The following is a 27,575-nucleotide window of genomic DNA, read 5'->3' on the forward strand; positions in this document are numbered from 1 at the left end:
GGCCTGGCGATGACTGTTCTACTCACCCGGGTTTGTGGTAAAGATGTGAGCTATCTCCACCTGCGGAATCGCATCTCTCCAGCTGATAGGAAGCTGATGACGCCTCTTCCAGCCGTAATTCAGCAATCCTGAGTCAACACTATCGACGATCTAGTTGCAACTTGGCGGTTAGACAAGTCGAAGAAGACAGCTGGGAGAGAAAGATTTTTGGATTGATGCTGCCTCCTCTGATGCTGACATGGCAGCAGTAGCATTGGCCTACGTCTATTAGGATTTGTATCTCTATCACATCTCTTCGCGCTCAACAACGCCGCCAGCAATTGGGAGACAAGATACGTCGAGTCTGAGCTATGCGTCCCTTTGACCCCGCCTTTGGGTGCGGCTCACCAGAGCTTGTTCGAATCGTACTAGATGCGTTCGCCAATCGACTCCAGTCGAGGTGCATGTTCTGTTGAGCAAGTTTGCGTTAGTTTTCCGGTGCCGTACGCTACTTGCCAGATCCGGAATTTCCCCCTTTGGCGTCCCCGTGCCGCCCATCAAAACCATCACCACCACCCACCACTGGCAGCCACGCGTTGGATTGAGAGAGTTTTCGACCATGGAAAATTTCACTATTTGGTCCCTCTTTCCCACACATGAGCGGATCATGTTCCGTTTGCGCTGACATGGACGGCTTCTGCTGGCATGACCAGGTATGCAGGCCCCAGGGACCGACTACATATACGGGGCGAGCATTTCCTCTGGATCTAAGCATTCAGATTGTGCCAACGCTTGCGTCCCGAACACCTTCGACTCAAGATGTATGATGGCGAGCCCTGCGACCCCGCCGTGGTGGGTCTCCCTCTTAGCGACGTTCGCTGCATCAAGGCAATGGACTGCTGCACAGCCTTTGCAGCAGCAGGAAATGCCTCTCAAGCAGAAACACCCTGGGCAGGTCAATTCGAATACGGTCACTGGACCCTGTGGTACTGGATTGCATCCATCGGGGTGCTGACGGTATGGCACGTTTTCAACACCATCATGGACAAGCGCGCCTCCTCTCGCCGCCAGTCCTCTTCTCTCCAGTCTCGAGTCGGAGCTGTCAAAAGAATCCAGGCCCTTGGAAGGTTCGTCTTCTACAGGTCAAGGGGGGAGAAGTATTCGTGCATCGCCCTGCCACGGACGGGTCTCTTGGTCTTCCTCGTCGCCACCATGGTTTTCCTGGCAGGAATCGTCTTTGCCGAGCGGCCGTACTACCGCCCGCATTTTGGCTACGGGTCGCCGCCGATTGCCATTCGCTGCGGTCTCATCGCCTTTGCCTGCACGCCCATTCTGATTGCGCTTGCCGGAAAGGCGAACATCGTTACTTTCCTGACCGGAATCAGCCACGAGAGGCTCAACGTGGTCCACCAGTGGCTCGGATGGATTGTCTTTGTTATTAGCTTGATACACACGATCCCATTCTTCCTTGCAAGCGTCCGTGATCGTGGAGATGGCGGTTTCCAGCGTGTGAAGAGCGAGTTTTACTACAATTCTCCAGGGGTGTCCGAGGTGAGTGAAGTTGAGAAATTTGTTGCATCTCCGGACTAGTCATTGATGTCAGTATAGTACTCTGGAACGCCACCGCTGGCCATGCTCTTTGGCCTCTGCGTCTTCTCGATCCGGCAGGTTCGCCAGCGCTTCTACGAGTCGTTCTACGTCGGCCACATTCTTCTCTCCATCACCTACCTTGGCCTGCTTTTTTGGCATTCGGGCAACGAACGCGACTCTTGGGCCTATCTCTGGGCGACGCTGGCCGTATGGCTGGCATCCTGGCTGGTACGGCTCTTTTGGTGCATGCGATCCACCAACGTGCGCTCCCCCTGGTTCGTCGGCGCTCAAGCTACAGTCAAACTGCTTCCAGCAAACTTGGTGCGCATCGAGGTCGAGCGGCCCCTTTACTTTGACCTTACCCCTGCACAGCACTGCTTTTTGCGCTTCAGCCATATCGCCGTGTACGACAATCATCCGTTCACCATTGCGTCGGCTCCCACGCACGGCACGGCAGAAAAGACCACCGAAAAACCGCTTGTCTTCCTCATCAAGGTCCGTGACGGCTTCACCCGCCGCCTGGCCGCCGAGTGCGAAATGTCTGAAGAGCATGCTCTGCAAACCTCCGTCTCCCTGGACGGACCCTACGGCGGCTTCCCGTATCCCCGGCTGGAAAACAGGTACGATGCGCTCCTGCTCGTCGCCGGCGGCAGCGGCATCTCGGCGTGCCTGCCGTGGCTCTCACACATGGCGGCCATGACGCGCCAGGTGCGCCTGGAGCGCGTCACGCTTGTGTGGGTGTTCCGCGAACCGCAGAGCTTCGACTGGGTAGCCCAGGAGCTTCAGCAAGCCGTGCAGTGCGCCGGCTCCGTCCAAGTCCACGTCCGCCTCCACGTCACCGGCGCCTGCGACTTCTTCTGCAGCAACGCCGCGCACGCCGAGAAGAGCGTCCATATCGACGCCATCCGCGACCCGCGGTATGAGCGCATGAAGGCCGTCGGCGAGGTGCTCGCGGGTCGTCCTGATCCGAGGGACGACGTCAAGATGGCCGCCGCTGCAAATGATGCTGCTGGCGAGGCCCCAGGCAAGCGCCTCTTTGTGCTGACGTGCGGGCCGAGGGGCTTGAACGACGCGGTAGCGAATGCCTGCGCTGACGAGCAAAAGTCGGTCTGGCGGGGCCAGGTGGGCGAGGTCAAGCTGCATGTCGAGACGTTTAGTTGGTAGGAGGTGGTGGTGATGGTGGTGGGGAAGTGACTTTCAGAACACGGGGAACATGGCTTTGATCGGGAGAACGATGCCACGATTTTCTGCCTTTTTTTTTTTTTTTTTTTCCAAAGCATCGGGAGGGAATAGCGGCGCGGCGCATGTTTATTGTGTATAGTCCCAAAGCCAGGGCTCTACGCTTCTTGACAAATCCCGCAACTGAGACGAAATAACGTAGTGCATTTTGGGCAACAACGCCGCCCCTGAATCTTATCGTGTCATACATACACGTATACCATGACCCATTGTCCGCGTCTCACTACATAACCACATGCAACCGCTACCCTACTATACGGCAATCCCGTGCGTACAAAGGGTTGGTGGTGTAGTGGTAACATGTGCCGCGGCTACAGTCTTTCCCGCGGGCACGTCCCAGGTTCGGGTTCGAGTTCGAGTCCTGGCCGACCTGAAAGCCGTCAAACTGTTTGAATGCGCCCTTTTTCTTTTGCTCTGGTGGCCTTGTGAAGCGTGGTGGCGAAGTACCAGAGTTGAATGGAGACTTGGGTGACCGTGCGCGGTGGTTGGGGGTTTGGGCGAGGGGGTGGATGGTAGATGGGGTGGGTTGGGTTGATGAAGATGATAAGGGGCAGAGGAAAGAGATTGGAGCAAGAAAAGCAGCTCGACATGCAGTTTGAAGGCAAAGGGGGCACGAAAAGGGCTGGCGAAATTCAGGGTATCAATTTTCTCTCTTGCGCAGGAGCCGGCTAAGAAAGATCCGCCACAACTCTTCGATCCCGGTCCGCAAACTCCACTTTGCCCTAACACTTTGTCCACCGCGTAGAAGTTCAAGTTGTCCATCAGACAGGCTGCCGAGGCAACGGCAGCATCTACCACACGCGGAAAGTCAGCACAACAAGCTCTTGGCCACAGAAGAAAGCTGGCACTCACCTTGTCAAAATTGCTGTTCAACGCAATCTCAGCAGCCCTGGCGACCAGCGGCCCTGAAGACGTCGATACACTCGGCACCAGTGTAAGGGTTGTCGGCCTGGCCGTCGGGGCAGGAGCAGACGGAGCTGAGGCTGGAGCCGTCGGCGGAGCAGATGACGGCGCAGCGGCCCTTGGGGTACTCGCACGAGATGGCGCCGCCGATGCAGCCGCGCAGCCCGTTCTGGCGCGTGCGGAGGAAGCCCTTGTTCTCAGAGGGCGCGGCGAGGCCCGTCGAGGCGAGGCCGAGGAAGACGGCGACCGTCGCGAAGAGCTGGATCAAGTGCATGGTGATAGTGGAGGTGGATGGAAGTGGGAGGTCGGTTGGTTGGTTGGTGGATTGAGTTCTGAGAGCTGGATGGATGGTGATGATGAGGAGTGGAGTAGGTTGTGTTGGTCCGCCCTGGTGTATTTATATTAGTCTATGAAAGATGCTCCTCATGCTTGTAGCCGGTGGTCTGGAGATTGATCAAGTCATGAAGGCCTAGTGTGGTCATTCGAACATGTTTGACTCGACCGACACAAGACCTCGACGCCTCTCGATCTCTGAGTACGGGGGCGGAGTATTCCTTCCTCGCCTGAAGGATCTTCCCAAACAACAAGTCAGTCATCAGGTGCCTTGATATTGTCGTGGGTATTCCCGGGCTGCGTCTCACAGCGTGATGTTGCTCGTCGACGCTGCACCTCCGAGCGTTAACGCCGAGTCTGCCTGACCAGGTTTACTACTTTCCTATAACGGTAGACAGCTAGGCAGTGTTAGATGTGTAATACGAGTGCCGTTGACTCGAAGCTGGCGAGTGGATGGAGCACTGGTAAACGCCTTGCGCCAAGTTACGGCTAATTTTTGACCCCTTCAGTGGATCATTGCCCCCTTACACATGTTGTCGGGCAAAATTACCACAACTTCGCCCAGATCATGGAATTGGCGGGTATAGCCGCGCTATGCCAGTAATATGCGCAGATTCCCTGCGCCTCGCCACCCTCAAAGTGCTTGTCACTGCAAGAAATGGAAGTCAGGGGTAAATGGTCCGTGCTGAAGTGAGTAGGTCCGAGGCCCCTTAGGCGCCTTCTGCTGTATTCGTTTTGGTCTTACTTTGCACTTCTGCTTTATTATTTCTCTCACTACCTCTTGCTCAGCCTAACTGTCTGCGGAAAGAGATAGAAAGAGATCAAAGAGGCGTGGGTACGTAGTTGTGGGGAAAGAGGGCCTGAGGAGCTGAGCCCTTTGATGCCAAGGCGCGGAGAGTCGGTCGGCTGTGTAGAGTCGATCTCGGGTAGGAGTCGGGCTCTTGGACAGTCGGCATGACTTCATGTCTTCCCTATGTGAAAGTGGGATGGAGGCCCCCAGACACCAAGTGAGAGGCCGAGTCTGGACCATTGCAAGACTGACAGTACCTCTTGGAATCACTGACTCCGCCTTCTCTTTTGGCTTGGCTGGTCGCTTGTTAACGGTCACGGCCACACAGCCCAACGTTTGAAGTTCTAGGCGGGCGCTGTTATCGGCCCGCTCTTCAACGTCGGGCGTCTGTCGTCGAGACGGCGTTCGAGTTGTCGAATTACCGGATTCGGCAGGTCGTGAACACGGCGCCCTGTCGGCCTTCGTTTCGGCCATGGCGGCCGCCACCGCGCCTTGTACCGGCCACCGACGACAGGAACCAATCTTTACGACTCGTACAAGGCTGTTCAGCACGTGGTGAGAAACTGAATCAAGGGGTTTGCCTTTCGATTCTGTTTCAAGCTTATCCTGACCTCAGGTTTACGGCTCAGGTGTGCTCTCAGATGTGCTTGCAGCCAAGTCGAAAATACACCGAAAGAGATTTAGAGCCGACGAGGAGTAGCAAAAGTAGATTACTGATCTTTCTGCTTGTTGGTTAGACCGCTGTAGCAATTTCACAGGGGCACCCACTTAGCAATAATTCGTCCGACTAGTTGATCTCGTTAAGCTTAACCCCAGAGATCTGGCAAAGCCAATCTTGTTTGCTAAGCGAGCGTCTCCAGCCAATCCGTGAGGGCAGATCTGCAGTCATCAAACGTATAACTTGCTCGCTCGGACAACTCCACACGATTCGAGCAAGGCTGACACGCACCCATTGACAAACGCCTTTGAGGATAGCGCGCCGAAATACTGCCTATTCACTCCGTTTGCTCATTCGACTTGGCAACTCCAGTGACTCGAGGCGTCGTACTGTATACGATGGTCATGTACCCCATTTCCACCGCCTCGACGGCCTGTGCTTGAGAAGAGAGACAAATCAGTATCCATCTTCAAGACAATGATGGTGTATAAGAAGTACACTCCAGACCGCACAAGTTGAGTCGACAGCACCATCATCTGCCACCTTCTACCGCGCAAACAATCAACTCAACCAATCTCCACGACACCTCTTTACCTCACCAACTCACCTTCAAAATGCTCACCCAAAAGATCGTCTCCATCGTCGCCATGGCCGTCGGCCTGCTCATCGCCCCCGTCCTGGCCCAGAACGGCGAGCGCACCTGCATCGGCGGTGCCATCTCCTGCGAGTACCCCAAGGGTATGCAACTGACCTCTTTGGCATTCGCCACGTCTCCCACCGCTAGGATAAAGTATACTGACCGCCTGATCCAGGACGCTGCGCGAAGCTCTGCCAGGGTGTCATTGGCCCCTACGGAACTGCCTGCGACTGCCCGGATGGCCAGGAGGACAACCCCTACACCGGTGCCAGCTGCATCACCATCACCCAGGCTCTTGGTCGCCAATCTTGCTCGTCCTAGGGAGGGATCGGATGTCTATCGGGCGCGGAGAGTGTTGGATTGGAACTTTTTCGTATCTGTCATGTCGTTTTCAGCAGCGTTCGGAAGGGTATCTGGGTAGCTCGGATTTCAGTACGAGCAACAACAAGAATAATATTCAGATTCTTACGAGCAAGCAACACCGAGCATGCTTTCTGTGACACCCGTCCCTTGTGGTTGTGTGGTCATTAGTCCAGTAGCGGTGTGGCAGCCTGCAGGTAGATGGACTGATGTGTCGTCGCCTTCGGGTCGCTGCAGGCTGCGTGTCTGAAGAAACGGGCCCGATAAAGGGTGAATTGACCAGCCTCTTCCTCGTTCCTCTCCATTGACTTCCTCCTTGTCTCGTCTCTCGTTTCTTCGTTGATCTTTGCCAACCAATTGGTGGTGATGAAGCCCCCTGCTGGTGAGTGTCGACGTTCCTGGTTCTTTTCCGTCTCTCCATTGCCGCATGATGGTCGAATTCCCAAATTTGAAACGAGCCGCTAGTCCAGCCGGTGGCGAAGACGAAACTTAATATCTTTCTGAGAGCTGACGATATACCTTCTTCGTTGTCACTGTGGTGACGAATTTTTTGCTGGTGAGTTCTTCCTTGCACCTTCCTTTAATCAGCCTCACCGCCCTATGATGAGAGAGATTGTACATCGATGGTAGCGATTTGAGTAGCCAATCGCTGGTGGTACCCATGAAATCACATTCCAATTCTGAGAAGTGGGATGGCAAGCCTGTACAAAAGCTGTGGCGTTTTTCGCGGCAATGCTGACATTTCCAAGATGTTTGACAGGGCGATGGATGCTTCGGTGCCTCATTTGCGCTGGGAGATGTCCCTTTTCGAAATTTGACTGCAGGCCAGTGAGTGACTCTGCCCCTGTGGTTGCAGTTTCTCCTCATGATGAAAAGATATTCGCTTTGAGCAGTCAGCCTCGATGTTGACTGCTGTGATAGATTTTGACTGACCACAAAAATTCTTTGCCTCCCAAATTTTGTTACCTCTGGCTTCGGCGGGTTGCTGACCTTTCCATGTCTTAGGCTTCTGACAGGGTAATGAGAGCCTTTGTGCCTGGGCAGTGCCTTTTTGGTACGGAAGCCTGCTCAAAACAAGGTTCCAGACTGGTGAGTTTTGACTCTGTACTTGAATTTTCAGCTTCTCCTTATGATGACCAAATCCACGTGAAAGCTATTTCCTTGAGAGCCGACCTCGAAGGTTGCTCCATTGAAGAGATTTCCCGTCCAACTGACCACGAGAGCTCCTCTGCTTTTCAAGATTGTCGTTGCTCCCTTCGTATATGGCATGCTGACTTCCCGATGTTTGCAGACTTTGGACAGTGGGGTGGGGCGAGTACCCCTTGGCTTGGAGTTCGATGGCTACAGCAGCTGCTGGGTTTTCCAGTGGGCAGTCGGTGGTGCGTGGGCGCTGGATGATGAGGTATGATACTCCAGTGTCGTCACTGCAACGAGCGTCTAGGCTGAGAGGCTGGGCTTCGTCGTCGTCGAGCCAGACGTCTTAGTCTTGGTTCGGAGTGCCTGCGCCTGCGCCTGCGACGACCGACCCGTCCGGGTGGGTGTCCTGGGCTCCTTCCTCCCCGGCAGCCGCGCTGGGCGGACCCCACATCTATTTAAACCCTCCCACCTCGCGCCCACTCCGTTCCTTTTCCTCTTCTTTTTTCTTTAGCCCTCTTTGCCATTTGGCTTAGATGTACGTCCCTCCCACTCCCACTCACTCCCCTTGACTCGGCTCGCTGACAACCCTCACAGCAAGTGTAGTATCTGTTCTGATTAGTCTAATCGCTGATCCGGGTCTACGGACCCATCTACGATTGACGTCTTTTTGGCCATTGGCGGAGGGCCTCTGGGCTTGCCCATGCTCTTCGCCACAGTGTCGCCCTTCTAGCACTACTGAGGGCTGATGCGACCTTTACCTTTTCATCGAGCGGTTCGCCTTGAGCGGGCTTTTGAGGATGAGGTTTTCCGTCCGTCTTGCTTGCGTGCTGCTGGTGAAGCCCGGGATCTGTGACATCATGCAGGCCAGCGAGCTACAGTGCTTGCAGTGACGTTTGCTGAAGGCGAGCCGTTTGCCATACAAATAAAGAGCTTTGAACGCAGATAGAAGAGGCCCCTCATCTCTGCATCGCCAAAACCCACGATGCATTGAGTGCACCGCCTGTCAAGCTACTGCAGGTGCTGGGTCTGTAGAGCACCGCATACTCCAGCGTCCGCCTCTGATGGTGTTATTCGGCCATGATAATCGCCACTCCAATCAAGCCCGACGCTGCCTGATTCCATTGGCGTACCTACCTGCCCGTCAGGCAAGATTGCGCGCTGCTAGCGTGGACCCTGATTTGGCATGCGTGCGAGGTATCTCAGGCTTCGCTCAGTCGCGTCGCTTCTCTCCTTATTACCCACCTCTCTTCCCCTCGCAAACGACTGCAACTCGAGCTCTTCAGCCAATCTTCTTTCCTTCGACAAATTTCAGCTTCCAACACCTCCCACGCTCACCAACCCAAGACAATCAAGTGAGGTCTCAAATGCTTCCTCATTTGACGACTGGCTGACATTCCTCAAGAATGGGCCTCTGGGGCGAAGGAGTCTGGCAGTCTGAGACGCAATTCGACTTAGTGTCGGACCTCGGCCACGACATGGGTGTTAAAAGTCTCTTGTTTCCGAAACACCCTGAGCGAGTCCGCGCGAAGCTCAACGACGGCCGCCTCGAAGATATGTTCCAGATTCTGAAAAGATTCAAGAGCAACGGCGAAATCTGCCTTCTCGCTGCCGCTGCGATGGAGGTTGGAGCCGACCTCTCAGATGACTTCCGCACATACCTCAAGGGAGAACTCGAAGCGGGCCGCGGACAAATGTTTGAGCAGGCCCAGAACGAGATCCTTGAGGCTCTGGTTGAATACCAGAACGGTGTTCCTCACCATTTCACCGGAAATGACGTCTGATTCTGGTACCGATGCCACAGCAAAATCCAGCGGACAGAATCCTTCTATCCCAAAAGCTTGCACCTCACAGTGCGGACAGCTTGCGATGAAAAGGACGCAAACAGAGCTCAATCAGATGCAAGCCTCCACCTTTCACTAGTCACCACGCAACTCCCAGCTAATCTTTGTGCAGATATTATTTTCCAAGGTCTCCCCATTACACAACAATCTCAGCTTGAGTGACTTGCTGGCTTTATGAGGACTTGAACAAGGGCATGAGTGTTTTCCAGGGAATATGGACTGCGGGATGGATTCCATGATGCGCGGGTTTTGATTTCTATTGCTTTCGGGGCGGGTTGATGTTATGTGCCATATTGCTTTGCCAGGTGGACATCTTAAGGCAACTTGCAAAGATCAATGGAAAGATTGAAGCCAAATCCAAGAGGGCTCTGCCTTGTCAGAGTTCAATCGTGTCCGGGCACTCGTCGTGCTCAAGCCGTGATGGACGCGCCAGAGGCCATGCTGTCATGGGTCGTCGAGCGCACTCCTCGGGACCTAGCTCTTTCCTGGTGAGTCGAGAGACGCGATGCCTACTCGCTACACCAATTACTGCCTGCTGGGAAATTGCCCAAACTGCTAGCGTGGACCCTGACCTGCGTGAGTGGCTGCCCGCAGCTGCTTAGAGGGGTCGAAGCCACCTTCCTCGACACTTCGCATCGTTTCTCTTCCCTTCCACCTCTTCGACCTTTCCTCTCTCCATCGACGCTGCATCTTGACTCAACCCGTCTTCGTTCTCACTGAAGCTGCCCCAATCCCTTTTCAAGAGACCGTCTCCAATACCAATCGAGCAAGTGAGTGCAAAAGGCTCGTGCAGTTTCCTGAGCAGCGGCTGACTCTTTTTCAGAATGGGATTCTGGGGTGACGGTGTCTTCCAGTCCTACCGCGACATCGACTTCCTGTGCGCGTTCGAAGCGCACTTTCAAGCCAACCTCTACGTCCCCGACCAGAAAGAATGGCGTGACAATGGAGATCCCGTCCAGACCCGCGAGAACTCCCGCCGAAAGCTCAATGCCAACAGGGCACTGCACAACAAGTTCAAGCAGCTGCGTGACGATGAGAAAGCTGGCAAAAGTGCCGGTCCCGACTTCGACTTGCCCATCGGTGGCGGCTTTCACGTGGCCATCGTCATCCTTGGAGCGGCCGCCATGGGTGTTGGCGCCAACATCCGCAACGATGACCGTGAGTACATGAAGGAGGTCCTCAAGACCCGTTGCTTCGGTATGTACGACAAGGAGAAGAAGGATCTTCTCAAGGCCCTCGACGAACACGAGAATGGCAAGCCTCTCAAGGTCATGGCTCCAGGCTTGTTCGAGACGATGAACTCTGGCATTCGGAGTCCTCTTTGCATCCCAGGCATGATGAATGTCCCGGATCCTGGAATGTTCTCTGGCCACGAGACGGTCCCCTTGGCTTTGTGAAGGTAAGTTAGAAATTCAAAAGCTTCAGACTTGCCCGCTTACTTTTTCTAGAAGACAACCTCATCCGCAGAATGAAGGCCTCTGGTCACCACAAGACATTGACCGCAACGAATTGCTGGCAGACGACGGTGACGGGAGTGGATGATCGCAGAGATACTAAAGAGTTTGGCGTGGAGGTCTCGGAAATCGGTGAATGAGCTCTTCTGGCTTCTGGGCTTCGGATTCGATTGCTTCTAGGTGGGGGGATTCATGTTCCGGCGGCGATGAGATATCTCTGTCTGCACTTGCTACATACCACGAAATACTGATGTTGATGGGAATCTTCTTATTCCGGGGATGCGACTGTGATTGTGGTTGATACAAGTTTCGTGGGCAGTCAACTCGCCGCCAACCTATGCCAAAGTCCCAAGGCGAAATGAACTTACCAGGCGCCACTTGTTTATGACAACCTTTGGGATAAAATAAGCTTGCTTGCTTTGGGGAGGAATGGCGACACTCATGAGGTGAAGTCGGCGTGGAGGCCCGTGCTATCGCTAGCGGCTCTGCCCTTGCTTAACTTAACCTCAAACCAAACGTCATGCGGTCGAGCTCCCGGGACCGACCAATCCTCGTCAACGCGACAATGAGGTCCGCCGGAGATGCCAGGTCAGTCCAAAACTTTGAGCTTGTTTGTGCGTTATCAGATCACTGACCTTATCTAGAGTCTCTTGGGACCTGCTCGAGAAGGCTTCAAGCCTGGACGAGCTCCGCAACCGCTTGATTGCGCTCGAGGGCGATGATGCAACCCTCGTCAACTCACAGCGGTCGGGCTGCTGGAAGGTACGACGACACGACGACTCGCGAACCCAAGACACGAGCGAGAAATCAGCCGCTAGTCTCAGCCGGGACTGTGCCAGGAGACAAAGTTGCTAAGCTTTTGATCGCAGGCATTTCTGCTCTTCGAAAACCTGAACCGAGCCGAATGGCCGACAATACTTTCCGACTCCCGCACGATATACAACTCTCTGCGCTCCCACTTCCTTCGCGCCATCGAGAATCCTGACGAGGTCGAGTCTGCGCTTGACCCTCTCTCCGAACACGAAGAGGTACGTTGTGCTCCAACTGCGCCGCAACGCGCCTGCACGCAGTCCAACATCACAATCAGAATCTGACTTCTGACTAAGCCTTAAAGTCCCCTTGGGTTGCCTTGCGCAAGGACGAGGCTCTCCGCGCCGAGATATTCCAAGATGTCGAGCGATGCATGCCGGACAATACGTATTTCCGCCAGCCGGACACGCAGAAGATGATGTTGGATATACTCTTCATATTCTGCAAATTGAACCCTGAGGTCGGATACAGGCAAGGAATGCACGAGGTCCTGGCGCCTATACTCTGGGTTGTGGAAAGAGAGGCCATTGATCCCCGTCAAAAGGGAGCAGTGTGGAAAGGCCAGGGCAAGGACCTGATGCTCGACCTGTACAACATGCGGTACATTGAGCACGACACGTTTACGCTCTTTGGTCTGGTCATGCAAAACGCAAAAGTGTTTTATGAGCCGTCCAAGACTGACCAGTCGAGCGACTCGCCAATGCTTCAAAAGTGCCGACGCATTTTCGAGAAGAAGCTGCCCAAGGCCGATCCCGAGCTGGCAGCACATTTAGAGCAGCTTCAAATTGCTCCTCAGATGTTTCTCATGTAAGTATGCCATTGTATTGGCTAGAGCTTGCCTAACTTGTGCAGGCGCTGGATGCGACTTTTGTTCGGCCGCGAGTTTCCCTTCGATGACGTTCTGTTCATGTGGGACCTCATTTTTGCCATTGATCCAACTTTGGAGATAATGGACCATGTCTGCATAGCGATGTTGCTGCGCATCCGCTGGACGTGTAAGTAAGCCTCAGCTCTTTTGGGATCGGCACTAACGGTACTAGTGCTCGAGTCGGACGACAACATGGTCATTGCAACGCTTCTGAGATACCCGGCACCTGACCCAGAGCACACACCTCGAACTTTTGTCCAAGACGCGATGGTGCTGAAGCAGAAGCTGAATGTCCAAACTGCTAGCGGCCTCATCTTCAAGTACAGTGGCCGCTTACCAACGCCTCCCGATCGCCCGGATACGCCGCAGTACGATCGTCTTTCGACCCCTGACAGAGCGAAGTCACCACTTCGTCAAATGTTCCGACCAATGTCGCCATCCGGCGGCATTGAAGCCATTCTTCAGGGAGCTGCCAGAGATTTGCACAGAACTGGGGAGAGATGGGGCTTCAACAAGGCCGTGCGGGATGCCGTTGGAGACTTTCGCAAGAATTTGCAGGAATTTCAACCTGGACGTAATTCACCAAACTTCAAAAGCATGATCCGAGGAGATTACAATGCGCCAGCCGACTCTGATGTTCTTCTCCAGAAAGTCACGGCCCTGGAGCAACGGAACAAGCAGCTGGCGAAGATGCTCGAGGCCGCGGTGGCGAACCTCTGGACTTGCCAAAAGGAGGCCATGGATGGAAAGGGGTCTGAGAAGCAGGCAGTTGATGCTCTTGGCATGGCGATTGCAAGAGTTCAGGTCATGCAGGTGTACCTGGAAGACTCGAGCATACCCTTGCCCGTGGACGAGCCAACAGCCGAAGAAAAGTTGACGTCGACTCAGACTCCCGTCGCACCCACCGCACCGGCAGAGGAGGGCAGCAAACCACCAGATCCGCCAGCAGACTCGTCGAAACTCGGACTGATCAGCCGGGCCGCTCTGTTGTCTGGGGAAAAGGCCACAGCATCGTCGCCAACTACGCGTAGCGCGACTCCAACTCTGGCCATGCGTTCCTCTGCTGCGAGTGCCAGCGCCGAGAACCTGTCTTCTTCAGCCCCTACTCAGTCGTCTTCTCCGATCAAACAACCCGCAGCACCTCGTCCACGCCCCTCCATAGCATCTTCATCCTTCTCTTGGATGCTCGGTGGGGAACCTGAACAGAGCACCCCGGCTTCCAGTTTCGCTGCAGCTTCCTCTTGCTCGTCTTTTCAGCCTGTTGAAAAGCGAGAGCGTAGGCGCCAAAAGCCACCGTCCAAGCCCTCTTCCATTTCGTCCAAGAAAGAGGTTGGAATCAAGGGAAGCGGCAACGAAGACCGCAATTCGTTCTTGTTTGGCGATGACGACGAGGAGTTCATGGGTCCGTTGGGAGACCCGGGCAACGGCAAGGGAAAGGCCAAGTCGAGAAGTAAGAATGATGTTTACAACCTGGACGACGTTCCGGGTAGCGTGGGAAGCGGCATTGGGAACGTGGAGTGAATTTTTCGGTGGACCGGGTAGCATTTTCATGACCTGCTGCATTTCCTTTTGGTGCCATTGGCATTGATACGGCGCTAATGACCTGACGCATTGGCATGACAGCGTTGGCTTTGACTTGTTTTTTTTTTTTTTTTTTCCTACGTCATTTGTTTTAGTATCCTTCTTCTGCATCCATATTCCTGCAGTGTATTTACCTCACGGTTGTATATACAACTCTCTTTCATACCCACACGGTCATCTTGTCTTTAGTCGTCTTCCGAAGCGTCCACGAGGCGCGCTGTCTTTCGCTCTCGTTTTCTTCTTGGTCATTGAGCTTTTACCACCAACCCCTCCTTCCCCCTTTCCACCACGCCTTCGTCTCCCCTTTCATCCCGACAGCCTTGACAACGCCATCATCCTGCGGAGAGCCACCCCTCACAATCTCCCACCCGCCATCCCCTCGCTCCTCCGCATCAGCAACAGTCTCCGACCCCACACTCGTCCTCGCGGCCAGCGTATCCTGTCCGCCACTTGCAGGCCTCTGTTGTTGCCCATGTGCGAGCCCTCGCGCACCTTGCACACTACCTCCTCGACCTGGCGCTGCTGCCGCGGCCCGCCTCCCCTCTTCTGCCTCCTTTTCGCGCAGCTTCTCTTGCGACCGCCGCCGCAGACGCGGCTCGCTGCGTATCCAAAACCAGATAAAGACGACGATGCCGACCAGGATTACGAAGAGCCCGATCGAGGCGCCGACGGCCGCGGGGACCAGGTCGTGCCGCAGCGTCGCGGAGCTGGGCGTGTTGAGCAGGATGGTTGGCATTGGATGGTTGGTCGTGGGTTGGTTAGTATTGGGGACGAGAAGGATCGAGGAATGTCTGTCTGCTCTCGAGGAAGGGACTGGGAGCCGGCCGGGGTTTTCAGGAATGCGATGTGTGCGAGGTGCGTCGCAGACAAGCAGAACCAAAGCGGACTCGTCTATCCGTCTGCTCTTCCCGTTTCCTTGTTCTCAAGCTGCTCTTGTCGTCCTGAAGCTCCTCCTCGCGCGGCGCGGACAAAGAAAAAGACCACGCTACCTCCCTGCTCACAGCGGCCCCGGTATAGCACGACACACAATGCTCTCGATTTGCGCGCGCTAGCGAGGGAAAGGTCGCGGTGACCTGAGTAGGTGGAAGAACGTTGGACGAATAGAATGTTCAGGTGGATGGCGTGGAGAGTGTGGAACACGATTCGACGACGCGCGACGAGAGAGGATCCTTTGTCCCCAGAGTTCTTTTGTTCGTTTGCTCGAGCGGCCCGAGGTCAATTCTGGATAATGCGGCGCGTGTGGAAACAACAGGAAGACTGCATTGGTGGGTTGGCCTCGCTCTTGTGCTTTTCCTTTCTTTTTATTGCTCTTTTACAAACGCGGTTTTCCAAGATGGGAGGGAAATTTGACTGGATTGAGTAATAATGGAGTAGGTACGGACGGTAAGTAGGTAAAGTAGGCAAGGAGGCGCGCGAAGAATAAGTTAATAGGTAAGTCAGCAGGGCAGCCAACACAGCGAAAGGCAGAAAACAAAAGGACGAGAGAAATAGCTGTGTAAGTGCAGTCATTCATGATTTCAAGATGCGAGCCAACGATCTAGTTGGCAGCAGGTCCAACACGCCCACCTGCCTACATCACCTACCTTTCCCTGCGGTTCCTGCTTCTGCTGACTGACTTGCGCCTGCCTGTCTGCCCCAGCCCAGGCGCTCGCTAGGCAAGTCGAGATTCGCATCGTCACCAGGAAATGCCATCATCGCGCGCAGGCACGCGCTGCTCCAAAATCCAGTCACTCACTCGGTCCAGCCCCGTCTGGTCGTGCGGCTGTGTAAATGATCGCCTCAGGTCCGTCGCGCGCGTGGCACGTGGATAGGTTCGTTCGCTTCCTAGGTTGCTCTGGGTGGTTGGTTGGTTGGATGGTTGGTCGGCTCCTACGTGGGCTTGGTCGAAGGAGCCGGCTGCCGGATGGATGGTGGCTCCGTCGCAAGCGAGTTGGTGAGAAAGTGAGCAGCAGCCGCTTTGTTGGCACCACTGCTAAGAAGCTAGCTAGCTAGGCTTGACAGCATGTCGGAAGCGGCGGGTTTGGAGACCGCTTTTGGTGATGCGTTTGTGGTGTGGGGGATCTGTTGTACGGTTTGGTGGGGTGAGTGAGGGTGGGTTGGTTGTGCTTTCATTGTCGTCGCTCTTTGTTTGCTGCATTTTGCATTCTTCCTCCAGTCTCCACTGCACCCCGCCATCTCAACCATCATCATTGCAGCCCTCATCTTCGAAGCGCTTGCTCTGCAGAATCGCCCTGTCGGATGCAAAGTGCAGCTGCTGCAGTGTCGTCATACCTTGCTCTGCAGGCTGGCCACGAGGATGACCGCGCAGCACCACGACCACAACCTACCCCTCCCTGCCCGCAGCTTACCTTAGGTAGGTACTGACGCGGGTGCACATGACGACCTGCGTTGATGACGGATCACCTGCATAAGGCCAAGGACTTTGTGGCCTTGTGACGCCTTGCTTAGCGTATATAAGTTTGCGTGTTGAGTGTTCGCTTTTTGAACTTTTGTTCTTGGCCAAGACAGGACTGCGAAGGAGAAATCGTAGGACGAGTGCGGTAGTACTGGGAATTCATCGAAAGGAATCCCGACTGGCTTTGGTGTTTGGCCGCGGCTGAGCAAATTTGCTGCAAATAGAGAAACCACTGTTCGGGTCCTCGTCACCAGTGAATCATAAATACCACCGCCAACATTCACTTCTGAAGAACAGGCATCCCAGTGCATGATAATAACTCCCAAGTACCTAATCATGGTGACCCAAGAACATTGGCTACCCAGCTCAATCGACACTCGCAGAAAGGAGACGGGCAGAGAGGACCAAGCAAGTAGGGCGAGGCTGCGAAGGTAGACTGCGGCAGTGCGAGAATAACAACCGGCGCAGTTGAACATGCCAATGTGGGAGAGGCTGTTGGAGCATTCCTCTGGGCGTGTCCCAGGTTTATATATGCAGCCTTTGGATCACCCCTAGAACCACGTGCACATGCCTACGAATGCTCTCTAACGCCACTTTGAGCAGTCATCCGAAGTATAAAACGTCTGTTTTCCACCTTTCGCTCCTCGTTCCAGTTGCCAGACAGCTCGTTTCTTAAAAGCTGCCGGAAGCATGATTCCTCGCAAAGAAGCACACTGGCTTGTTGCTCGAGTCTGCATGAATCACTATAACTTGAACTTGTGAGGGATTCTGAGGTTTGGACTTTGAAGGGGAAGGGGTTGGGGTAGATTCCTGATGTTCTCAGTGGATGTGAGTATCATTTGTTAGTGGTAAAGCGCTTCATCGTCCTACAACAATGCGAGACGGAATGCTGTATTAGTGTTTACTGTTTAGAAGAGAAAAGTGGAAGCTTTGTCGCTTGACCGGGCAAGCCAAGGACAACAGTGTTTGTAGGTAATAGTGCGATGGACACGAAAGTACCCAGAACACCAGAAAGCTGCCAGTAAAACACTTGCCTTCGCGATTGATTTGGAGTAGCTCGTCCGCGAGGGAGAGGAGGTTTTATACCTAGAGCTCTAGGTAGCAGAGCAGTCGTGGAATGTGTCATGTGGCTCTCGCAAGCACATGTACCTATTGAGCGACGCAGAGTACCAGGGGGCTTTGGACCTGTCATGTGTCAGAGCTGGGACTGGATAGGTATAAAAACGTGTCCGTTGGTTATCTCCTGAACCTCAACACAGCAGTAAGGTTATCTGAGGTCTGAAAAGGGCTTAGATTCCTGGAGGTTGTCGCACTGTTTTCCTCTTTCCCGGATCTTGCTAAGTGCTTCTCCACTGCTCCTTCTTTGGTTCTTCGTTCAACAGTCTACCGTTACGGCCTGGAAAAGATTGTAAGAGTAACAATACTGCTGCCATCATGACGAGTGATGAGTGTCGTCTTGATTGGATGATGGATAGAGGCTCTGTTAAAGGGCGAAGTTGAGGTAGCATTGGCAAGCCATGGGAAAGAGCAAGCGGAAGGATCAAGGGCTCGAGGCGAACTGGCAAGAAAAAACCTTTCTCTTTTTGAGCAAGCCCGATAGGGCCGATGAAAACAATTTTGTATTGCGCCAGTGCTATGCCACGCCCAATGTCCCCAGGATTATACACCAAAAACTCTATGTCAATCAGCACTTTTGATCCCCTCAGTCCACATCCATGGACTCCGCCTTCCTCTTCTTCGACCGCTTCTTCTTCTTCCTGCCACCCTCCCTGATATCAACGCCCTCCTCCTTTGCCGGTGGCGCATCCTGCGGCTTGATACCCTTCTCGTTGTACTTCTTCTCCACGTAATCGGCAAAGCCGTATTTGGGGCCGTCCTCGTCTCCAAAGACTTCCTTGCGCCATTCGCGCAACCGCGCCTTCTTGCCAAGCTTCTTCTTGTCCTTCTTTTTCTTCTCTGGTTCGCGCCAAGCAGCGAGCTTCTTGAGACCGGCAAATTGGTTAAGCTGCGTGTCATCGGCGAGCAAGATGTCGCGCGCCGTGAGACCGAAGCTCGTGGGTGACGTCTCGCGGTAGCGGAAGGCGTTGGGGTTCTTGGATGCCTGGCGGGAGGCCAGTTCGACTTCGAGGTTTTGGTCGACCAGGTTTTCAATGATGCGGCGCTCGCGACGAGACTCGCGCTTGGCGTCAATGTTTTCTTGCTTTTTGCTCTTCTTCTTCTTTTTGCTGGTCGTGTCTTCGTCGACGTCCATGGCATCGGCATCGGCGTCGTCGTTGGGGATGGCAACGCCGCCATCTTCCTCATCTTCCAAGTCGGACAAGGAGATTTTTGGCTTCTCATCATCCTCAAAGTCCGAGACAATATCCTTAATGTCGATATCATCGTCCCACTTGGGCTTCTTTGGCTTCTTGCTCTTCTTGTCCCCGCCCTCATCGTCTGAAGATGCTCCCTCGTCGTTTTCTTCGTAGTAGTCCTCGCCAAACTTCTGGCGCATGACCTTCTCCCACTTGTCGTCCTCCCAGTCAGCGTCGAGCACGTCGGTCCACTCGTTGACGTCAAAGTCCTTGCCAGAGAGACCGGCGGCCTCCTTGATCTTCTTGACCTTCTCCTCCATTTCCTCAATCTTGAGCTTCCGCAACCGTGCCTTTTCTTCGTCACGTTCACGCTTCTCTGCCTCCTTCTTCTCACGCTCCTTTTCTCTTTGCTTCTTGCGGCCGCTCTTGTCCTCTCTGCGGACAGTTTGGTTTGCTACAGCATCACGGGCGTACGTCTTCAGTTTCTCGTTCGCCGTCTCAGGGTCCTCGAAGCGCATGTTGTAAGCAAACTCGAATTGTTCGCGACGCTCCTCGTCTTCGTCGTCGGATTCAAGGGGCTGGAAGTTGGGGTTGTCCGAGGTCCACGCGCGCGCAGCAAGGAAATTGGACAAAAAGTTCTCGGGGTCTTTGTCGGCATGTTCAACGTCCAGCACGATTTTGGGCTTCGGCTCAGAATCCACTGGCTGCGGTTTCGACTTTGCGATCATAAAGTCGTCGTCGGAATCGGCGTCGCTTTCGTCCTCGGCCTTGGCATCGTGCATCTGCTTGACCAAGCTAGTCTTGAGCTCCTCTTGCTCCTGAGCATAGGTCTTCGGTGCTTCCTCCTCATCCTCGGCGCCGACCTTGCCTTCCAACAGATTCTTGCGGTGGTAGTCGTGCAACGTGAGTGGCTTGTCCTTCTTTTCGGTAGTGGGGAGCGTGTCCGCATTCCACTCGGAGTAGAATTTGACCTTGTCATCGTAGACGCGAGGGTCTTTGCTGCGGATGGCGTTGAGTGCGTTGGAAATCTCCTTGTCGAGATCCACAGTAGCTAGGATGCCGTCGTCGTCCTCTTCCTCGGAGTCGGAAGATTCGTCGTCGGAGCCGCCTGAACCGTCGGTCTTGCTGATCTTGGCCTTGCCGTACTTGTCCTCCACTAGAAGCGGTCAGTCATGTATGAATGAAATGGACTGCGCACAACTCACGTCTCTGCATCTCATCGCGCCTCTTGTTGTGCTCAAACCTCCGTGCATAGTCGGCGTTGATCTTGAGATCGACCTCAGACTCGTCGGAGGAGGAAGCCGAGTCATCCAGCAGCTTGGCGCGCTTGGCCGGACGGCCATCCTGTATGGGGGCGTGAGACTTCGCCATGGTGGGCAACAGAATGAAGTGTTGAAGCAGCGGAAGACGCGCAAAAAAGTTCCAGACGGCCGTGCGCGGAGGTTGCCGAAGTGTATCCGGGGGGAGCGGAGAAGCGGAGCGGAAATGATATGATTGGTGCCTTGGGCCGACTGCACGTTTTCAGGCATTCTTTGCTGCTCGCTAGCTTCAAGGCGGAAAAACACCAGCTATTGTTTACCTTTCTCATTCCACTCCTACAGACCCAAGTCGTGTCTTACTGTTATTCCCGTTCCTTCCTCTGATCGACAAACCCGCATCGGTCAGACATAGCCGCCGAGTCAGGGTCTTGGCTGCAAGCATCGCGCACTGACCTGGGTCCCGGGAGTGACGTGCATCCCGCAACGCACAAGACACCAGAACGCGCTCGCGACCAACCCCCTCCCCTCTCACAACCACCTCTCCATTATGCCGGCCTAAGGCATCGCCTCCAGCCTATCTTTTCTCCCTCTGTCCTTCATTTCCGGCACCACCATGGCCGACGAAAAGCCCCTCAAAGATCCGCCTACATTGACGCCCGTGAGCAAGCCATTGAGCCTCATGTACCGTCCCCCATTGCCAGCCACATCGACTTCGACCCTAACAGCTGTTGTACAGTCCTGTCATCTTGAAAGAGGCTGCACTCGACAGTGTTACGTTTCGCGCCACCGTCCTCCACTTCGGCGAACAGATCGACCTCATCGAGCGTTGGCTTGACAACTATGTCAAAGCTGCATCCAAGTTGACTTCAGAAGTCTCCAGCCTCGAATCGGCATTCAACGGCTTCATCACCCAATCCGTGCCCCCGCAAGCGCTTTCCGAAGCCGCCCTCGACCATGATTACACGATTCTCGCCATCCGGAGGTATAATGAAGGCGCGCGGGAGTTTTGGATGAACACAATCAGGGGCTTGAAGAGGATAGATGGAACAGTAGTAGAGCCTATTCGAGCCTTTTTACAGACGGATATTAGGGGCCTCCGCGATGCGAGAAGAAATTTGGAAACTTCCCAAAAGACCTTTGACCAGCTCATCGCCCGGTATGCTGGCAGAAAGAAGAGCGAGGAGCCCTCAAGCTTGCGGGAGGATGCTTTTCAGCTTCACGAGTCGCGGAAAAACTACCTCAAGGCCTGCATGGACTTTTGCGTCATGGCGCCGCAAATCCGGTCTGCGCTGGACAAGCTGCTGGTTCGGGTGACTACGGAGCGCTGGAAAGACATGAAGATGTCGAGAGACGCGACCGACAAGCTCTTTTCGCAGCACAACAGCGAGATGGAGCGCATAAGGGGCTGGACCCGGGAGATGGAGCATGGAGATCGTGTCTTCAAGCGGGAGCTTCATGTTGCGAGGAAGCAGTTGGAGGCAAGCGCCGAGGCCAGCGCAAGGCCTTCGCGAGAGCTGGACGACTATTCCATTTCGACCGTCCCCTATATTGGATCGCACTCCACTGCAGCGCCGCTGTCTCCCGCGAAGCCCATTCCGGAAAAATCAGAAAAGCATGGTTGGCTCTTTGAAAGGACAATCACTGGGAAGCCGGCCAGGACTGTCTGGGTCAGGCGATGGTTCTTCATTAAGCATGGCATCTTTGGCTGGCTGGTTCATGGCGCGCGCTCTGGTGCTGTTGAAGAATCTGAAAAGGTGGGCGTTTTGCTGTGCGGTGTTCGGCCCGCCTTCCAAGAAGAGCGCCGCTTCTGTTTTGAAGTCAAAACCAAGGACCGAACGAACATTCTGCAAGCAGAGACTCAAGCGGAATTGACAGACTGGATTGCCACGTTTGAGGTCGCAAAAAGAAAAGCGCTCGAGGATCCCGCTAGTACCGAGGCCACTGCTACGACATCCACCGACGCCGCCTTTGCCATTAGTCCCCCCGTACATCCTGAATTCGCAGCAAAGTCCGCTTACGGTCATCTTTCTCACGACAGCGATGAAATTGGCGCCTTGAGGCAGATTGATAGCTTGCCTTTGCCAGGTGACCGAGAAAACATTGCTTCGCGTAGTAGCTTCGATGTCACCATCGGTCGTCGCAATGTCTCGGGCGAGTTGGAAAGGGAAAGAGAGAGTGGTCGCGACCACGCTGCGAGGATCATTCAAAAGCTTGACCTTCACAGGAAGGCTGCGGCGACCCCCCAACTTTCTGCAACACCGTCTTCCCCAAATCCATCAACGGGCATCGCCAGCTTGATCTCAGCAAGCCATAACATGGCTGTTGCGCCTTCGAATTCTCAAATGCTGACCATGGATACCCGAGCTGCTACTTGGCCCGCCACTTCCCTCGCTCCGACGACTCTTGCCAACCCACCGGCACCTACCAACCTCAGTAAAGCTGCTGTCATTTTGAGCAGCGATAGAGGCATTGGGTTCGGTCGTCCAGATGGCGGACTACCATCGGGAATTCTTGCCAACACCTGGGGTTCTACGAATTGGGGATACATGAATAGGTTCGAAAGGGGAGAGGTCAGCATTCTTTCGCAACAGCGCGCCATATCTCAGCCCTCGAGCCCTATCCTTAAGGCTCTGTCAAACGAAGGGACTGCGCCTGCCGATCCCGAAAAACAAGGCCTGGCGGCTCCCCCTGAGGTCTCTCCCACACCTGCTGCCGCCCGGCATCGTAAGACGATGAGCCTCAGTGGCTCCCAGGATTTGGCAAAGGCAGAGACTCCAAGACCGACGTCTTCTGGTGGCGAAGAGTATCCACCTTGGTACCCAATGCAGCTTCGCGCCCAGGACGCCCAATTCCGTCTGCTCTTCCCGAACGTGCCTCGCGAGGACAAGGTGCTCATGGTCTTCCGCGCCACATGGAATCCGAATGAGCAACAAGAATTCCCTGGTCGTGTCTATGTTACCGCCACGGACATTTATTTCTACAGCAACTATCTCGGCCTAGTCCTGATTACTGGAGTAAACCTCGATACCATTGACGAAGTCACTGCGGCGCCTGGACGCGACTGCGACTTTTTGTTTGTGCACTTCAAGGAGGGATCTCGTAAAGATGAATACACCAGGGTCACCGTCAAGGTCTTCCTTGAGCCCTTGAAGCTGTTGCAAAGACGTCTCAACTTTCTGGTCCAAAACTGCGCCTCTGATGCGCCTTTGACATTCGAAGAGCTGGTGAAGAAGCTGGTCAAGATGGAGAACAGTGATTCTGATAGCCCTGAGATGGACAGCTGGGACAACATGTCCAACATTGACACACCCCTCGAAGCTCCCATGCGGCGCGAGCCGAACGACCTGAGGTCAGGCCTTCGCATTGACGGCACACTATTCGCGAGCGAAACAACATTGGCCCGTAAGCCGACACGGTTTAAGCTACCTGCTCGGCCAGTCATCTATCGTCCTCAGGCAATGGTCCAGCTGGCTGTTGAGCGAGAGTTTGAAATCAGTGCCAAAGCGCTCTTCCATCTCATGTTTGGAGACAAGAGTGCTGTGTTCCAAACCCTTTTCCGTGCGCGCTGGCCCAACACTATCATCCAAGGACCCTGGGTCCAACAAAATGGAGGCGGTCGCCACAAACGGGAGTTTGAATATCGTCTCGATGCAAATTCGGCGCCGATTGCAAAGGACTGCCAAGTCATTGAAGTTCTCAATGACCATCTCTGCTATGTCATTGCAGACAAGAAGACCCCCTGGTATCTCCCGCACTCTCGCGACTTCATACTGGTCACCAGGATAGTCATCACTCACGTCGCCAAGAGCCGGTGTCTAATGGGGATCTACGGCAAGGTGGATTGGTTGAAGCAAGTCAAATTCATCCAAAACATTCTCGAGCGGCAGGCAGTGGAAGATCTCGACCTAGAGGCACAAGACCTGACGGACGTTATTGCTGGCCAAGTCGAGCGACTGGGCAGCAAGTCACGCACTCGGAAAGCCGTCCAGATCTTTGGATATATTGGCCAACAGGCACAAAACTCGCAGGTGGTGCCCCAAAATTTGCCTCCACCATCAACGGCACACCCTCGTGTCTTCAAGCTCGTCCGGCGCACACTGGGAAGCATGCTGGCAGACGTTGCGCGCGCCATGGCTGCCAACTACATTTCCACCCTCATAGCATGGATTACGGCTCTCATGACAGCCGTGGCAAAGGCCTTTACCGCGCACACGCTCCTCGTCGGCCTCTTGATCGCAAGCGGCACCGTCAACGTCATCTGGTCCTACCGGGACACCTGGACATGGTGGCAAAACCGCAACGCGGCCTCATTCATGAAGCGGCTGGGCGTCGGTCCCGACACGGTCATGAGCAAAGCCGTCTACCTACGCGACGTCGAAGACCTCTGGGTCAACAGCACCGACGCCGTCTTCCCCGACTGGAGCGCCTCGGCCGCCACTCAAGACAGCACCCAAATCCCCCTCTACGACGACAATGACAACTCCACCAACTACTCCGAGCCGCAGGGCTGCCACGCCACCTTTGTCACCCTCCTCCACAACCCCGACTTCCCCTCGTCTTCTTCCTTCGCCTTCCCCTCTGCCATCGCGGACCCCGTCTTCGCGCCGGGCTCCGGCGGACCGGGCATCGCGCCCTCGGCGCGCAGCACGGCGCTGCGCCTGCGCCGCTCACGGCAGAACCTCGCCGCGTACCGCCACGACCTGCTCGTCGCCATGCGCCTCGTCAACCGCGTCGAGCGCGAGGTGCTGCAGGCCGAGTGGGAGAACTGGCTGCTGGACGAAAACGTCCGCTGCAGGCGTGTCGGCGAGATGATACGCCGCCGCATGGAGGGATTGGCGGGCGAGGGTGTGGATAATGAGACGCAGGCGGGTGAGGGCGTTCGCGCTGTTAAACAGTGGTGGGATGAGTATTGTGGCGATTGCAGTCAGCGGTTGCAAAGGTTGGAGGCGAAGGGTGTCAAGTTTTGATCGGTGGCATGTTGGAGGTTTTTGATCTTTGCTCCGGGAAGCTCTGCGTTGGGCGTTGGGTCTAACTGTTTGATGGATTGGGTTGGTTGGTAGGGAGGCGGCGTGTTGGCATGGACCGGTGCCTATCGGTATGGATGAACCAACCGGGCGGTATCTCTATTATTCTTAGTCTTCCCTGTATGGCCACAGTGGCTGTAGGCTTGGTGTTGTAATTCATAGCAGGGGGATGTGACCGAACTACGCAAGCGCAAGTGTATGACGCTGCTCATGATCACTCCCTGAATGACTGTCCCTTGAATGAACTCCTCACATCTCATGTCCAACCCCAGGGTTATAAGGAGGTATCGTATGTATGATGCAATTGACATAGTGAAAAATGAACTTCTCCCCATCCAAAAACGACCAAGTCCCTAACCGACCTCCTGATGACTCCCTGTGGTCCAACGTTTTCGACATAGAGAAAATCCTAAGACCAACTCCAGAGGTATAGGGAGGTATCGTGTGTGTGCTGCAGTGGACATAGTGAAAAAAATTGACCAGATCCCTCGAAAATGCCCAAGTCCCCAACCGGCCTCCTGATGGCTCCCTGTAGCCCAACTTTTCGACATAGAGAAAATCCAATCCCGTCACCGTACCCTCCCTACCCGCCATTCTAACCCCTACCCCTCCACTCCTTCCGCCAAACCACGTCCTCAGGCCCCACGTCAGCACAAATCAAATACGTAAGGCCCCTGACCGTCTGCTCGTCCACCACCAAGTTCTTCTTGTTCAGCCCCATATGCATGATGACTCCCTGTGTCTGCGTCTTCAGGAGACGCAAGTCGTGCTCCAGCTGCGCGACGATTGGGCCGGCAATGAAGTTGTGAAGAGCGTCTACCAGGTCGCCGTGGACTTTGTGCCAGGGGAGGTACTGCTCCGAGTCGGTGATAATTGCGCGAACGAGGAGGCCGAAGCCACGGGGTTGCGCTGTCGGCAGGGGGCGCGGGCGCGCGCGGCCGCCAGGGGCAGCGGCAGCAGGAACAGGGGCCGGGCCGCGCTGATTGTCGTACGCTTCGATTAAGTCGAGTTGACGACGCAGCCACTCGCTGTGTAGGCTCAGCAAGATGAAGCGTTCAACGCTGCCGTACGTGAGGGTCATTGCGGTGCCGGGAGGGTCGCCGCGGGGGTTATCCGCGGTCCGGCGGACGAGCTTGATTTTGAACAGGCGAATGATGCAGTCTTTGACCTTCTGTTGAAGCTCCTTTCCCTTGTCGCGGATGGTGTCGAGAAGGGCAGGAGGCACGGTACGCTCGGCGTGGGCCCAGCCGGTGTGGTTGGGGTACATGCCGACGAGGTGGATAAGAGCTTCTTTGTATATTGCTTCATACTCCATGTCGACCGCGAGATTGAGCCATCTCGGAGGGTCCATGGCGACGCTCTTGAAGAGCTCCACGTGGAAGCTTGAGAAGTGGGTGATGAGGTGTGGGCGGAGCTTCTCGAGTATGCCGTATCTCTTCGCGATGTGTACCAGGATCTCGGCTTGGTACTGAGCCCGGAGAACGTCAGTTGTAGAGAGAAGAAGAGGCTGTTGATAGAGAATCGCGAAGAAGCTTCTGTAGGCGACCGAGATATCTGTGGATACTGCTGGCCGTTCCCGTCGGCGCATCGTAAGACGCGGTATCGGGTCATTGGTGCGAGGAGTGCCCAAAGTCAGGTGAAATGCAAAGCCCTCGGGGCCACCTTGACGATTTCCTTCAGAAAATAGCAAGGTCATTTGATGGGAGTCGGCCTCGAGCTCGGACCGGTGCAGACGGAGAGTCCAGAGGCATTCCTCATCTTGCAGTTGGATAATCACATCGCCGTCATCAAAGTAAGGCCAATTGGCTTTGTTGAGAAGGGATCGTGGTGTTTGTGTGTCGTAAGAGAGCCGCGGACGCTTAACCAGCGCGCATGATGATTCCATATGAGTCGTCTGGAGGTGTTAGCAAAAGCTTGACAGGTGGGAAAGGGGGCTGTAGCATACCTTGAAGGGTTGGGAACTTGAGAGGAGAGCGAGAGTAAGGTTTCAGGGTGGAGGCTGAAAAAAATGGAGAGCGAGTGAGGTTGAGGATATGGGAAGCGAGCAGTGAGGTTGGTGACGAGGGAAGAGGTGAGGTGGAATTATAAAGACCTTCATCGCGCGGCCTCGATTAGTCGTCGAACAGGCACCGACTTGAACTCGGAAAGGCAACGACTCCAACCGGAAGGAGACGACATGTGATAGGGGTAGATTGGGGCGAGAGCACCTGCGATCTGGCCCTTTTGATTGACTTATATGTTGAACTAGCAGCGAGTAGTCCTTGAGAAGGTTCCGACTTCAACTCGCGCAGGCAACGACTCTAAGGAGAAAGGGACGACCTGTGATAGGGGTATTCGGAGCAAGAGAACCTGCAATATAGCCCTTGACGTTGTCAGATAACGGACTGGCGTCGATTGGTCGTTGAACTGGCACACTGATGAAG

General features: G+C 54.8%; 11 protein-coding genes and 1 pseudogene across 12 annotated transcripts; 7 read left to right on the forward strand and 5 right to left on the reverse strand.

The window, feature by feature from the left end:
- Positions 1-584: 584 nt before the first annotated feature.
- On the forward strand, positions 585-2,840 carry BKA78DRAFT_339547 (ferric reductase NAD binding domain-containing protein). The gene is made up of 2 exons (XM_066890288.1): positions 585-1,530; positions 1,588-2,840. The coding sequence occupies exons 1-2, from the start codon at positions 799-801 to the stop codon at positions 2,731-2,733; spliced, it is 1,878 nt and encodes a 625-aa protein (XP_066748829.1). The 5' UTR covers positions 585-798; the 3' UTR covers positions 2,734-2,840.
- A 246-nt stretch (positions 2,841-3,086) lies between these two features.
- BKA78DRAFT_t2 lies at positions 3,087-3,181 on the forward strand (annotated as a pseudogene). The gene has a single exon. The product of its transcript is annotated as a tRNA-OTHER (tRNA).
- A 251-nt stretch (positions 3,182-3,432) lies between these two features.
- BKA78DRAFT_375699 (uncharacterized protein) lies at positions 3,433-3,985 on the reverse strand (the record flags this gene model as incomplete). Its single annotated transcript, XM_066892808.1, has 3 exons — positions 3,433-3,599; positions 3,661-3,673; positions 3,732-3,985. The coding sequence occupies 3 exons, from the start codon at positions 3,983-3,985 to the stop codon at positions 3,570-3,572; spliced, it is 297 nt and encodes a 98-aa protein (XP_066748830.1). The 3' UTR covers positions 3,433-3,569.
- Positions 3,986-4,834: 849 nt separating this feature from the next.
- On the reverse strand, positions 4,835-5,308 carry BKA78DRAFT_358388 (uncharacterized protein; the record flags this gene model as incomplete). The annotated part of the gene is made up of 1 exon (XM_066892349.1): positions 4,835-5,308. The coding sequence occupies one exon, from the start codon at positions 5,306-5,308 to the stop codon at positions 4,835-4,837; it is 474 nt and encodes a 157-aa protein (XP_066748831.1).
- Positions 5,309-6,030: 722 nt separating this feature from the next.
- On the forward strand, positions 6,031-6,553 carry BKA78DRAFT_301311 (uncharacterized protein). The gene is made up of 2 exons (XM_066887349.1): positions 6,031-6,230; positions 6,305-6,553. The coding sequence occupies exons 1-2, from the start codon at positions 6,107-6,109 to the stop codon at positions 6,448-6,450; spliced, it is 270 nt and encodes an 89-aa protein (XP_066748832.1). The 5' UTR covers positions 6,031-6,106; the 3' UTR covers positions 6,451-6,553.
- A 2,476-nt stretch (positions 6,554-9,029) lies between these two features.
- BKA78DRAFT_348302 (uncharacterized protein) lies at positions 9,030-9,407 on the forward strand (the record flags this gene model as incomplete). Its single annotated transcript, XM_066890610.1, has 1 exon — positions 9,030-9,407. One exon carries the CDS (start codon positions 9,030-9,032, stop codon positions 9,405-9,407), a length of 378 nt encoding a protein of 125 aa, XP_066748833.1.
- An 884-nt stretch (positions 9,408-10,291) lies between these two features.
- Positions 10,292-11,009, forward strand: BKA78DRAFT_348303 (uncharacterized protein; the record flags this gene model as incomplete). Its single annotated transcript, XM_066890611.1, has 2 exons — positions 10,292-10,860; positions 10,916-11,009. 2 exons carry the CDS (start codon positions 10,292-10,294, stop codon positions 11,007-11,009), a joined length of 663 nt encoding a protein of 220 aa, XP_066748834.1.
- Positions 11,010-11,486: 477 nt separating this feature from the next.
- On the forward strand, positions 11,487-14,120 carry BKA78DRAFT_329037 (rab-GTPase-TBC domain-containing protein; the record flags this gene model as incomplete). Its single annotated transcript, XM_066889636.1, has 6 exons — positions 11,487-11,509; positions 11,566-11,683; positions 11,791-11,949; positions 12,036-12,538; positions 12,584-12,726; positions 12,772-14,120. The coding sequence occupies 6 exons, from the start codon at positions 11,487-11,489 to the stop codon at positions 14,118-14,120; spliced, it is 2,295 nt and encodes a 764-aa protein (XP_066748835.1).
- A 1,127-nt stretch (positions 14,121-15,247) lies between these two features.
- On the reverse strand, positions 15,248-15,714 carry BKA78DRAFT_301318 (uncharacterized protein). The gene has a single exon (XM_066887350.1). It carries the CDS (start codon positions 15,687-15,689, stop codon positions 15,396-15,398), a length of 294 nt encoding a protein of 97 aa, XP_066748836.1. The 5' UTR covers positions 15,690-15,714; the 3' UTR covers positions 15,248-15,395.
- Positions 15,715-18,277: 2,563 nt separating this feature from the next.
- Positions 18,278-20,240, reverse strand: BKA78DRAFT_329038 (KRI1-like family C-terminal-domain-containing protein; the record flags this gene model as incomplete). Its single annotated transcript, XM_066889637.1, has 2 exons — positions 18,278-20,025; positions 20,075-20,240. 2 exons carry the CDS (start codon positions 20,238-20,240, stop codon positions 18,278-18,280), a joined length of 1,914 nt encoding a protein of 637 aa, XP_066748837.1.
- A 407-nt stretch (positions 20,241-20,647) lies between these two features.
- BKA78DRAFT_334404 (uncharacterized protein) lies at positions 20,648-25,095 on the forward strand (the record flags this gene model as incomplete). Its single annotated transcript, XM_066890195.1, has 4 exons — positions 20,648-20,809; positions 20,865-22,698; positions 22,720-24,534; positions 24,634-25,095. Exons 1-4 carry the CDS (start codon positions 20,742-20,744, stop codon positions 25,093-25,095), a joined length of 4,179 nt encoding a protein of 1,392 aa, XP_066748838.1. The 5' UTR covers positions 20,648-20,741.
- A 522-nt stretch (positions 25,096-25,617) lies between these two features.
- BKA78DRAFT_4162 (uncharacterized protein) lies at positions 25,618-27,188 on the reverse strand. Its single transcript, XM_066893154.1, has 2 exons — positions 27,098-27,188; positions 25,618-27,046 (listed from the first exon to the last, which is right to left on the reverse strand). Exon 2 carries the CDS (start codon positions 27,035-27,037, stop codon positions 25,748-25,750), a length of 1,290 nt encoding a protein of 429 aa, XP_066748839.1. The 5' UTR covers positions 27,038-27,046; positions 27,098-27,188; the 3' UTR covers positions 25,618-25,747.
- Between the last annotated feature and the right edge of the window lie 387 nt (positions 27,189-27,575).

This window comes from Phyllosticta capitalensis, assembly GCF_038381095.1.
Source record: "Phyllosticta capitalensis strain CBS 128856 chromosome Unknown BKA78scaffold_1, whole genome shotgun sequence".
NCBI classification, from domain to species: domain Eukaryota; kingdom Fungi; phylum Ascomycota; class Dothideomycetes; order Botryosphaeriales; family Phyllostictaceae; genus Phyllosticta; species Phyllosticta capitalensis.